The sequence below is a fragment of the Rhipicephalus microplus genome, chromosome X (genome assembly GCF_043290135.1).
Source record: "Rhipicephalus microplus isolate Deutch F79 chromosome X, USDA_Rmic, whole genome shotgun sequence".
NCBI classification, from domain to species: Eukaryota; Metazoa; Arthropoda; class Arachnida; order Ixodida; family Ixodidae; genus Rhipicephalus; species Rhipicephalus microplus.
In genome coordinates this window covers 472,028,006-472,040,799 of record NC_134710.1, presented here as the reverse complement: position 1 = coordinate 472,040,799, position 12,794 = coordinate 472,028,006, and the positions used below count along the sequence as shown (strand labels likewise).

The following is a 12,794-nucleotide window of genomic DNA, read 5'->3' as shown; positions in this document are numbered from 1 at the left end:
TCATCGATTCAATATAACTGCATCGGACAGGTGTATGTGTGGTGCATCTTGCTTGAGCGAAAAACACTATTTTAATGAATGCCCAAACACACAACACATTGTGACCCATTTACGTGTGCCCAAAAGTGACACAACACTACCTGCGCATTATTATGGGCTATTGACCAATAGAAAATCTCGCGCGTATCTACTTCACTTAGTGACTGTCATGCGCAACTCTGTTTCTATGACATCCACATGACACGCATTAGCTACCAACACTTTATCAGGACGTCGCTTCACACTCCGAATCACCTCCCTATCACAACTTTTGCGTGAATGCTCTCGATTACAGTCGCAGTTATGCCAACAAAGGTGGGGGAAAACCTCGGCGACTGATAACGATAGCATCACTGCTCCTTTTTCCCTAAGTACTCGAACCATAGCATCCGCAACGCTTGCGCAAGTACCTAATCCGCCCCCCCCCCCTTTTTTTTAAAGCTTGTTACTATTGCGAATGGCGCCTATAGTCTAAGTTCGCAGCGGCAAACAGGCTGCCCAAGGTTCCCTGCTGCATCGCTGGTTGGAACGACAGCCCGACGTGCCTGGCTACATGACTCCTGGTGAAGAAATGGGCTTCGACATCACAGAGGCCACTGCTACCATCCTCGTCAACGTTTACCCATCCTCAAGACCACTGGCTCGCATCCCCATTTGTTGTTTGTTTTTGGACTTTCTGCATTCAACGACAATGCATTTAAAATAAACACACACACACACACACACACACACACACACACACACACGAACTCCAAAAACTCAAGTGGGGGAAATACACTGCTGCTGCATATCGACCTGCTCATTCTGAGAAGCTAACTAGTTTATTTATTACAGTTTCATGACGCTAATTAGCTTTTTCAAAAAAAATAAAACTTGGGAAGTCTCCCCTCTTCATTTATGTTAGATTGGCTTGAGCCCGTTATACCTCCTGGTGGTACGGGCTACCACTCTTTTTCCTTTTAGTTATTTTCCCATATAGGGGGCGGAAAACACACGCGCACACACGCACACACACACAAACACACACACACACACACACACCGCTTACAAGGTTTAGCTAAGGCTCGTAGCCCGCAAGACCGTGAAGGATACACTACGCATCACCAGTTTTTGTTGGTTCGCTAAAGATGCTTCGCATGTAAAACACCTTTGATGTGAAGGCTAGATGAGATGTTTCCTAGTTATTAATACCCGCGGTATACTGCGAATCCCGGCGGGTCCGATGTAGTGTCTCCGAATCGGCAGCCAGAATGATTTCCGCTTTCACCGTTTCTACCAAAAATCAAGTTAATTTCACAAGGGTAACAGTATACAAGACTTTTGCACGGGTCCATCATATGCTTCTTGCCCGTGTTGTGTGATCATTTTTCGATCATTTAGCTTTGAGATACTCGGGCAATGAAGGCCTCAAAGAATACAAGAATGTACGTTTTGCACACAGGGCTCCTTTGATGACATATGGCGTTCTGACAGCGGGTCAGAAAGCAAAATGCCATATAAAAAGTCAAAACACAACAAAGACGCTGCAAATATTTTTAGACCTTAAGGCTCATTCAATAAGTTCACAAATGAACACGTGTAGCTCGTAAATCTGCAATATCGCATCAACGCGACATTATCATCAGATTATTGAGTGTGGCACGACAACACACGAGAAATTAAAACTACAGCTACCGTGACGAAAGTCAGGTGCACCTAAACGGAACTGAATGAATGGCTGCTCACTGGGCTTCGACCATCGCGGAATATCCACGTGCACTACGACAATCAAAATTTGTTCAGCGTTTGTGACAAAAGAGACCGGCTGCGCATCGTCAATTGCTAAATGTGTTGAGCATAAACACGTAGTGCAGCGTACCTGCGCTGAGCGGAGTGCTGGCGTCCATCCTTCGCAGACCGCCAGGTGGGCCACATCTGGCCGCCAGCTGTTTACACAGCCGTGGCGAGAGGGCCGCGCGCAATGACTTTATTTTTTGTATAGTATGCTGCTTCTTAACGGCAGAGCTTCCTTGAGGGTATACACGAAGAAAAACACTTATGTTGCTTAAATGGGAATCCCAAGAATATTTTCGCAAGTCGACATGTGTGCTACTTTACTAATAGTCCCATTCAATTTGCTCCGGGCGCCACGTAAATTATTCCCACCATCACACAGATAAATCCAAACACCACTAATTTTAATCTAAGCCCCACTTATCCCAGCCGATTTATGCAAAATGGGGGTAAATTTCTTAATCCTAGCTAGCAAGTCGTCCTTCAGCACTTTGCGATTTCAAGACGGGCCGAATGTCTCGCAAATCTGCGGAAATTATATAATTCTACACTATTCATGAGCAAACACGTAGGACCGGTAGTGTTGCACGATTGCCTTTTATAATAAGCCTAGAGAGCGCTTTTTCTGAAACTATATAGCAGCACGCGGAGATGCGCGCAGACTTTGGGTAATTAATGGCTCAACTACAATAGCGTCACCAATATGAACCCCGTAAGTGCTCTCGCGATGCATATGTTTCAACTTCCACACATCAAGCTTTATTGGAGATTGCCACTGCCCGTGACTGTCACTCCAAGTCTCACGAAAAATATAAGCGCATCATGCCACAGGCTGATGAGCCGATGAAGAAAAAAAGTGAAACGTCGTGAAGCGGCTGATCAACGTGTGCCTCCTGAGAACTGACATGCCCGACTGGAAAGGGAAAGAGATATCACTTATATGACTGCGCGTTATTTGGAACAGAGAAGACAGCCAAGAATCACTTTCCTGGGCTTTCTTGTCAGTTCTAATAATGTTTTGTCTAACAAAAAAAGTGCCTTTAAACGTCTCTTTCCATTATATGAACCATGGTAGCATACATTCCTATGAATGACCTTTGAACTGATGAGCCGTAAACAAACATTTCCTCTCTCGGCACGGCGGCAAATTCCCCACCCCTTACCCTTGCCATTACCTGCGTGAAAGCTGACATGGCGGTTTTGACCTAAAGTGGGTATTTTCGCTTCTAACATATGTGGCATCGCAGCTGTGACAGGCATGCTGAAAATGAACAAGAGTTTTAAACCAGTTTCACAAATTAGTGTCAATTTGCCGAATTTTTGCACTTTGCGGCAACCACACCCCCCTACCCCTCCCACAATTTCCTATGAGGCCCCACGTTGTGTCGGGTTCGTGCAGCTTTGCTTCTGTCTAAAAAGGCTGCCTAGAGGATGCGTTAGTCGTTTCGCAAGAAGCTCTAAAGCAACTTTTTTTGTTATTTCTAGTTTATATTAATGATATTCTTATAAGCAATGCCTAAAAGATCGAAAGTAATGACTTCTTGGCGTTTTAGAGCTCAAATCGCAAATGCGCGCTATGTTTTTACAGAGACGCTGCAGTGTTTGCCGCTCACACTAATGATTGATTTGTGGGGTTTAACGTCCCAAAACCACCATTTGATTATGAGAGACGCCGTAGTGGAGGGCTCCGGAAATTTTGACCACCTGAAGTTCTTTAACGTGCACCCAAATCTGAGTACACGGGCCTACAACACTTCCGCCTCCATCGGAAATGCAGCCGCCGCAGCCGGGAATCGAACCCGCAACCTGCGGGTCAGCAGCCGAGTACCTTGGCCACTAGACCACCGCGGCGGGGCAATGCCACTCACACTAAAAATAATGTTATAGGTTCATCATTGCGTTGATGCAAAAGCGATCTGCGTCAGCAATCACTGTATCGCACTAAAACATTAGGAGCTGAGATGTTTAAGTTCACCAGCGGGTTGTGTTCTTTGGTAGTTTCACTACAATAGAGGATGAGTGTTTCTCGTTCGCTTGCATTGATAGATATGATGTGGTCGCGTGTTTATGGTATACCTATAAAACATGTTGGGCTAGTTTGTTCGTGCATAGCAAACAAGAGGGCGATCTTTCCTGTTCTTTTGTTTTCATTACCATGGGCTGCATCCTGACATTTCGCAAAGCTTTTAAGGTATACATTTGTGTGTTGTAATGGCGCACTGAAGTGGGCTTGAATCATTAGAAGCAGCCTTAGGAGCAGGAATAATGCTGTTTTGCAGCAGCTTTGGAGCAACAAAAGGGGTGATTTGGTGCATGTTCACAGCACCAAAAGGAGTGTTCTAGAACAATGCAAAATAATTATGGAGCAGATTTTGAGGGTCAAACATTATTGTTGATTGAAAGATTTGATTTCTGATAAACACAGAAGATTCCATATGTGTTTTTACAACGCCTTCAATAGCGGTCAACCGGCCAGACTTAGCACAAATAAAAAATATAAACACATGTCCCCACCAGTGAAAAAATCGCAGCTGGCAGAGCAATAACGCAGACAAAAAAAAAGATGAGCGATACTTTGAATGGCTACACATGACTATATATCCTCCTCGGTCCCTGGGTACCAAATTGGGTACCGTTGTTTCAAAGGCAATATTCACGTGTGCAAATTCGTCTTGGCACCATTAGAATGAGTTGTTTTCATGAACGCCACAGAAGTGGGGCCGTGTGTCTAGACATATTCGGAAAACGAGCGAACGAAAATGACTGAGTACTGCACGAGCATTCGACCGCGTCCTCGTGATGAGTCAAATCTTTTTTTCTTAGTTGTAGCGTGAGCGACAACGCTACAGTACATTCCCTTAACTGTGGACGCCCTGTACACTCTAAGCCGAAATTCGGCAAAGTTGGACTAACTGCAGTCGTTAAACCAATGGACGAACGGTTCGTCCAACATGGACTAAATGTGTGACAATGCGTGTCTTGCGCAAACGCCCGGCAATGAAGGGACCAACGGGGAGGGCAACTGCGCCGCGATCGCCTCCTGTCGATGCTGCACTGCAATGCTCGGCGTGGTCGGCGATCATGAAAACAAGTTATATAGGCTATACGCCACTGTGAAAGCGAAGCAATATGAAACGAATAGAAGATGTTATGAGAGGAAAGTAGTACAACACGCTGTCAGTGCACACAGCAAGTGCCCTCGCGTTTCCACCATGCCGGCACGGGCGAGCCGAAGCCAAGTGAAAGTCGCCGCAAACACGGGCAATGCCGAGAACTCGCTTTAATTTGCTGAATAAGTTCGAACTACGGTGAACACTGACAATGCTAATAAAGGTAAGCTGTTCATCAGCGGTCGTGTACCCACACAGTGACCACAAGTTCAAAGCGATATATAGGAAAAGTAGGCTTCGTACGTCATCGGTATCAAGCGGGCTGCCGGTGTGAGTGCATTGCCGGCACAAGCGAAGGAAACGTCGCGTACAAGTTCACAAAAATAGTAGCTCAGGCAAACTTATGTCTTTTTATCCATGCGACAATCGTTATCAAAAATCCAACGCGTAGGCGATCGCGGATACGACTTATCGTGCGGCCAGCGGTACACAGGTTGTGCCTTACCAGCACGATGAAAAAACCGTGCCTGCGAACGGTCTCGTCGCTGTAAGTATACAGATATCTACATCACTCCGTAAGACACAGCGAACATGGGGCACTTACCTATTGTTCATTTGTGACTATAAAATAACGACGACGAAAATCTCACGCGAGCCGCATGTTGCGATCGCCGGCGGTCATTTAGCCGTACTCGTCATAAGCCTAGCGACGCCGTCGGCAAGCCGACACGGTATGGCATCGGCGGGCGCCTGCGGCTGCTACGCCGGCTTTCCCGCACAAGCGCCGCTGCTATGTTTGTGTTTGCGGACTCGTGCGCCAGCACTGCGAACGCTGGTTCGGCCGACATGATCGAATACCAGCTGATAATTCGTATTCTCGGGCTGGAAGCATGTTGAAGATTAGATGGATCCATATTATTAAAAGATCGATGCGCATCGGTGCTACGAATAAGCCCATGTAAATTTTCGCGTTACGGTGTCAATATTTATTGTTTTCTTAAGCCGAGTAAAAGTCGCCCACTGGCACTAGATGGGAGGTCAAAATACTGTGCTATATATACCCGAGAGTCTGTACTCTGTAGTACAGCGCGTACAGTCAGTGTTTGCGGTGTTTTACTTTGAAATAATAGTGCGTATGTATGTGTGTGTGTGTGTGTGTGTGTGTGTGTGTGTGTGTGTGTGTGTGTGTGTGTGTGTGTGTGTGTGTGTGTGTGTGTGTGTGTTGCATGAATAACATACTATGATCTTCAGTGCTGATGAAATTGGAATAAACGTAAAGTATACTGCACAAACGCAGTGTCGCCATTTTTTTGCCATTGGTCCAGACGGTTCAACTGTTAGTCCCACTGGAGCATTCTACTGGGGCCAACATTTAAACCAAGTGGAGTAAGTGCTTGGGGTAACAGTTGAGCCCTTGCAGTTACTCCCGCAGTTAGTCCAAAATTGGTTCAAAATCTGTGGCAGCGCATTTAGACCCCTAAAGGACCAATGGCATACCCCACTTTAGTCTTTTTCGGCTTAGAGTGTAGATCTTATTGAAAGTCGTTTCGGTCTGATACTTTTGTTGCACTCAGCCTAGAGACTTCGAAATATCAGGAGTACGCAAATGGGTACCATCACATTTTGAGACCATTCAATTTTTCGGATTCATACATTTTCTTTGTTTGCTTTTAAGGGCAGGGAGCCAAATAGCAATTTTGCAAAATATTTTTTTCATCGGTGCATTCTTGCGACTGAGAAGGATATAAATCAGACAAGTAAAAAATGAACGTTCGTGTTTGAGTCACTCAAGCAGCAACAACACTGAACTTAGGTCATAAAGGCGTCCTCGCTAGCGATGGCGCGCGCTGTTTAGGCAGACATCGGCTAACGGCCCTAAGATAAGCGAATCCATTTTCGTGCTCTCTGTCGTCTCAACAGTAATGGTGCATTCAGACGACGGACCGAATCTGGATTTGTCGTGGACGCGGACGGCTGATCCGCGGATGATCCGCCTGCAGACGCATCCACACGACGGACGGTGTCCTAGGAGAAAACAGCCGGATTACCCTCGACAGCAGGTTCGCCGCTCACCTGCGCCTGCTGAAAGCAGACCGGTTTGAGAGTATTCAACATGGATGCCCGCAAGAAGCGACGCTTGACTGCGATGTCTGTCGCGTTGTGACAAATGAACGAGGAGTGTTATTCTGTCAGGAGAAAAGGTAGTTGCTGGCAGAAATTTCTTTCAACACCATTGTTCCCCACTTGTAGAACTTCTGAACGCGTCTCCCATCCTTTTTTAGAAGCGGCGCGTCGCCGGTTGCAGAAGTTAGAAAATTTCACCATCATGACGGCTAAGAATCTCGCGTGTCAAACGACGGCGGCAACATTTCCCGAACCACCAAAAGTGAATTCTGCGTATTTAATCACCTGAGAACAAAGCCGCCGGAAACTAAGTAAACCATGCTCAAGCGTAGATGATGCCGACCAGTCATGTAGCTATTCGCGAGCCATGGAGGACATGCCGCGAGCAGACGAAAAGTGTACTGGTTGCCACCAACCCTGAGCTATTCCGCTGAAGTACCGGCTCTCCCCCGCCAGAATCCCGATGTGAGAAACAGGTTGGGTTCATCCGTCCGCGAGCCGCGCGGACGAGGGGAATCGCTGATGTGAGGTCACGTGACGCGCCGTCCGTCCCGTCACATCCCGATTCGGTCCGTCGTCTGAATGCAGCATAAGCGTCGAGACGACAGACATCGCGAAAATGGCTGCGCTCCCTGAAGCGGTCATATTCCCTCACACCAGCGTTTTGTACGCATGGAGCTACGTGGCATCGGATCCAAAGGATCTGCTAGGCTTACCTCGCAAAGCATAGCAATTTGTAGCAGTCGCTTAGCTTCCACATCATTCATAGTAGCCTTGCGGACAAACCGATATTTTCGAGCCGTCACCAACGTCACAAGGAAAAAAAATGCGCCAGCGTTAAGCGTCCCGAGTCATTGGAATTCCGGTGTGGGCATCGTCGTTTCGAAAAATACGCTGGATCTTGAGCGGAAAAAGTGATTCAATGCAAATCAATAACACAAAAATCATCAGTCCAAGTTAGAATCAAACCCAGAAGCGTGGAAGTCAGGTGTTTTACCACAGAGTGAGGTCAGTGCTAGGAAAAGCGACCCAGACATCCTGCAGTGGAAAGAGTCCCGTTAACATGCATATATAAATAAATTGTCGCAGAAGAGTAACTATTCTAGGGTGAACATATTCTGCAGATATCTGTCTGGCCGGTTAAAATTCATACGAATAAAATAAACTCTCTAGCCACTAATAGTCCAACTTGCAACTTTAGAAACGTTTGACTATAAGTGGCTGGAGAGTTTATTTTATTCGTATGAAGGGTAAAAAATGTATGCCGGCGTCCCACCATGTGTGCGCAACGAGCGGGTGCTATGAAGACGCCCACCCCGCCCCCCTTCGCCTCTTTACAAAGCACAGGGGTATAATTAATGGCTATCATGAAAACAGCATCAACGAATCGCTCAGTTTCATGGACGCGTAGTGCATGTTTCGCCGATCATGAATATGATGAATCGTGGCGTAGTGTGTATGCAGTTAAGGCATGCCAGTTAAGACATCGCCAACGTTACACGCACAGGCGTTGATTCCCTCGCGGCACGGTCGAAGAAATCCCCGCCATCACCTTTTACACTTGATGACGAAGCTCCATCGCCCCGAAGATTTCTTTGTTTTGTGGATCTTGCGGAGTCCAACAATAGACTGGTAGGCTCGCTGGTGCCGCATATAGTTACGTTTATCGTACAATGGAACGACACAGGACGACGGCAGGCACGCGTGTACGTCGCAATGCTGCAACCTTGCGTTCCCAGCCATCTTGTGTGGCTTGTTTACGATTTATACATAAGCGATTCTATGCACCACTACTCCAGGAACACTCTTTGGTCGACGATCATGAATTAAAGTGTCCGTGATTGCCTGGATTTGTGCTTCACGTGTTTACTCTCTCATTGGAAATTAACGCTTATTAGGAATACATAAGGGATGCACCGATAGCGCAACGGTTACAATAATCAGCTGATAACCCAAAAGACGCCAGTCCCACCTGCGGCGGAGCAGAAATACCAAAACCCGTCCACTATATGCGACGTCGAAGTATACCGGCTCAGTCCTTCCCTGCAGCGTCTCTCATCGCCTCAATCATTTGGAGTAGGCGTTATACAAACCAGCGAAAAGAAATGGCCTCCCTCATAAAAACTATTACGTTATGGTGGTTTTTCTTCTTTGCACCAGCCAGCAAGCAAATGAATAGGTTAACATAAACTGTGTTTCAGCTCTTTTGATAGTGTCCTTCGAAAATGTTAATGTTTTCGAAGTTGGGCGTTGTCAAGACAATGGGCTACGTCTACCCGCGGCGGAGAATGAGGATAAGGAGAAAACAGCCGGCCACGAAAATGAGGTTGATCTTATCCTTCTTATTGCACCATTTATTTAATTATCGCGGCGGCATGTTCACATCGTACAAGTGCGCAGTCTTCATCACAAAGGGTAGTAAACTAGAGTGCAAAGAAGCCCATTTGCAGGGCAGCTTTGAGCATAACCAACGAATTTGCAATATATATTTTACGATTAAACGAATTCCCAGTGCATTTCTCAATCGTTTCAGAATTCCCTCGATCTGGGCTGCCCCATTAGACATTCATCGTGCAATTTTCTGACAGCATCAGACATTTAAAAAATTGTGTGTAGGTTACGTCAATTCAAATTTAAGCTTTATATAGATAACAAGCAGTGCATTGACTCGTTTATCTGCATATATTCATATATTTTTCGGTTCCTGCTCATAACCGATTTTTTTTTCATTTATTTTCCTGTTCCTGAATTTAGTCCTGTTAATGTACTGTTCAAGATCAATTAATCAGCTGTTATACCACCAAGCGGTATTCGAAGCGCTAAAAACATGCTTAGAGGCACGGAAATCCCGGCAGCAGAATTTATTTTGGTAAACAACAACGGAGCAGTGTTACCCGGCCCTAAAAATTGAAAGTTTCACATGTGCCACGACTTTGGGACGTTAAATCTCACATATCAATCAAATCAATCATGTGCCACGGCTTCAATCATGTGCCACGGCTATAGCTGTGGTTGCACAAAATGTTCAGGGATACGTACGCGGGTGGTGACCGGATCTCTGAACATCCCTGAACGTATCTCGGCGCGTCAGCAAGTCGCGCATAAATGTTCCTGTCGACTTCGGAAACTATTATAGTGTCCAAACAATGTAACGCAATAACGCCTTACCTTTCGGAAGGGGGCCCATTTCGTGCTTTTCCCGAGCCACCATAACGAACGCAATGAGGGCAGCCAGATAAGACAGCCGAGCAAAATGTGGGGACACAACCTTCGACCAGATACGGCAATGGATGCAGTTTCATAATATGAAAGATAGATGGCATTCAACCACCACGGGAACGACGGCAAGTACCGGCTTTGGATTAGATACCGTTATCTAGCCAACTGTCTAAAAGTCATTTTTTTCCCCTACAGTTCCAGTTTCGTTCCGCTCGTACAGCAGCTGCCGCAATGCGTACAGAGTTAAGTGCGGCGCGAAACACTCATGCGACACCTTTGTTGTAAGTGGCCGGAGCGGGCTCGGCCTGTTGGCTTGCGGCGACGAAGCGGCTTTGGAGCTTCTATTTGACATTTTAGCAAAGCACATCTTGCCAAGCAGCGGTCAACTTGTCTGCAAGTTGACAGCGACGTGCAGTAGACGCACCGTCACGCTCCGCTAAATCGGCCCGCAGAGTGCGTTGCAGTACGTACCCTATATACGTACCGCTGCTCTAGCAGTCGTTCCGTGCACGAACAGGCGCGCCTTGCGTCACAGCCGTATGCGAATGTAACGTGATTTCACGTCAAGTGTTACGTGATTTTACGACACCCAAGTGCTACGTTATTCAGGCGGGAACGGGTTACGTATATTTCATCCCACGTCGAACAGGTCGGCTCACGTGTTCTTGGAGTGAATCAGACGTCGAAGAAAAGGACGAAGCAAGTTGGTGCCGGTCCAAGGTGATATTTTTTTTCTCGGCTAACAGGCATCTTCCGAACTTCAGCTGTTAGAGCTCTTCTACGTGTGCAAAGTTCGTGACAAACAAAACAGTTCTCTTGTTAATGGCAATAAATGCCGACGAAATACTGAGGTACCGAACGATAAATTAGCAAGCTTTTTATCGTCGAACCTCTTAGCCATTTAAGCATCCTTCGAGGCGAATCACGCGCACGATGGGAACGGGTATGTTCTAATGAACTATTTGTGATGCAATGCACGAGCAAACTGTGCGGCGTAAGTGTTGAGCTCATGGGAATTGCGTCGCACTCTTTTTTTCTTTGTTTAAAGATTACGACATCGCATGTTGTTTTGTTAAAGCCATCAAGGTCCATGCAAGAACTATTATTTGGATTTCCTTGAAAGTTTGCATCATTATCAAACTACAATAAACAAGAATAGTCGCAAATTTTAGTAGCTACATTTAGTTCTTCATAAGTATTAACGCAGCGCTTTAGAAAGCATGCCGAGCTCTTGCCGTTGCAATGCGCAAGCTGGCTCGGTACAAGAAAAGCAAGCATGCTAGGACCGAAGTTATCTTTGGCATGTAAAACTTGTCGAAGCATCGAAGCTTCTGTCAAAGCATAATGCCTCCCTTTCCGCAGCAACATTTCTTTATTTTATGCCCAAAGAGTAGACCTCAGCTGTCTCTAAAGCTTCTTGCACGGATAAAGGATAACATCAAGCACAATTGACGCTGGCGACCACTTCATGGGTACAAAAAGGCACGTACTGTCGAGCTACTATGCGGGTCAATGACAGCTCTAAACGCATAGTGCGTCGGCTAATCCCCAGTATAGGTTAGCAGATCCTCTATGCGTCTAGTGCAGCTATGTTGATCATATCTGTGTTGTAGGCCCGTGTACTCAGATTTGGGTACACGTTAAAGAACCCCGGGTGGTCGAAATTTCCGGAGCCCTCCACTTCGGCGTCTCTCATAATCAAATGAAACCCCACATATCAACCCCACACATTTACAGATATGATCAATCAATTGATCATATCTGTAAATAGGGGCCTCCACCCACTTTTCTCAACGGATAAAAATTCTGTAGTTCTGCGCAGTTACATCGTAGAGGTGAATCCCTATTGTCTTGGCCCTCTATGAAAAGATCCTCGTTTCCCAGATCAAAACAGAAGCAGCATTCCGCGAGTGTTTTGTTCCATCTTCTTTATCGCTGGAAGGGGGCATCCACTCGTACATAGCATTGTCATCCTCCTTACCAGTTTTCATTTTTAGGTCATTAATCACAATTATTGACAGCACAAACGGGCTCTCATACCCACACCTGGTGCAGCCTCGCAAGCCTGACAACCGTTCCCCCCCCCCCCTCCAAAAAAAAAACTGAATTTTTCTGAAGAAAATACCTGGTTTGATCTCGGAGGCAATTTGGACTAAAATGCTCATGTAAGTATCCGCAAAGACCCAGTGTACGAGAACAATGTAGTACGCACCACGTGCTTTTGCCGTGCGCTCATTTTCAGAAAGCTCAACGACTTGTAGAACGGGAAAAATAGGCCACGGTAGGGTATCCCCGTACCACTCCTCCTGTTCCGGTCGTTGACCTTATACCAGTGAAGCCACCCCAAACACACGAAAGCTTTTTCTCAAAAAGGACCGTGGGGTTATCGCGCCTCGTTGTGGTCTGTTAACCTACGCATTGTTAACGAGGAAGACTCAATATAGTTACAGTGTACTACACTGCACTATAGAAAGGGCACCTTCCAAAGCGGCGGCGGAGAAATCAGATTCTATGCACCGCGACGCGGCA

At 46.3% G+C, this 12,794-nt stretch overlaps 1 protein-coding gene across 10 annotated transcripts in view; it reads right to left on the bottom strand.

Moving 5' to 3' along the window:
• The window catches only part of Ctl2 (Choline transporter-like 2), a 380,476-nt gene that overhangs the window by 254,985 nt on the left and 112,697 nt on the right, over positions 1-12,794 (bottom strand). The window contains exon 1 of one of the 10 annotated variants that reach the window (XM_075881413.1): positions 10,215-10,338. The exons of 8 other annotated variants lie outside the window; for them this stretch is intronic. In XM_075881413.1, coding sequence (XP_075737528.1) covers positions 10,215-10,257 — 43 coding nt within the window. In that variant the 5' untranslated portion in view covers positions 10,258-10,338. Of the gene's footprint in view, positions 1-1,897; positions 1,941-10,214; positions 10,339-12,794 lie in introns of those variants that run through there. One more of the 10 variants, XM_075881417.1, reaches the window with a different exon arrangement.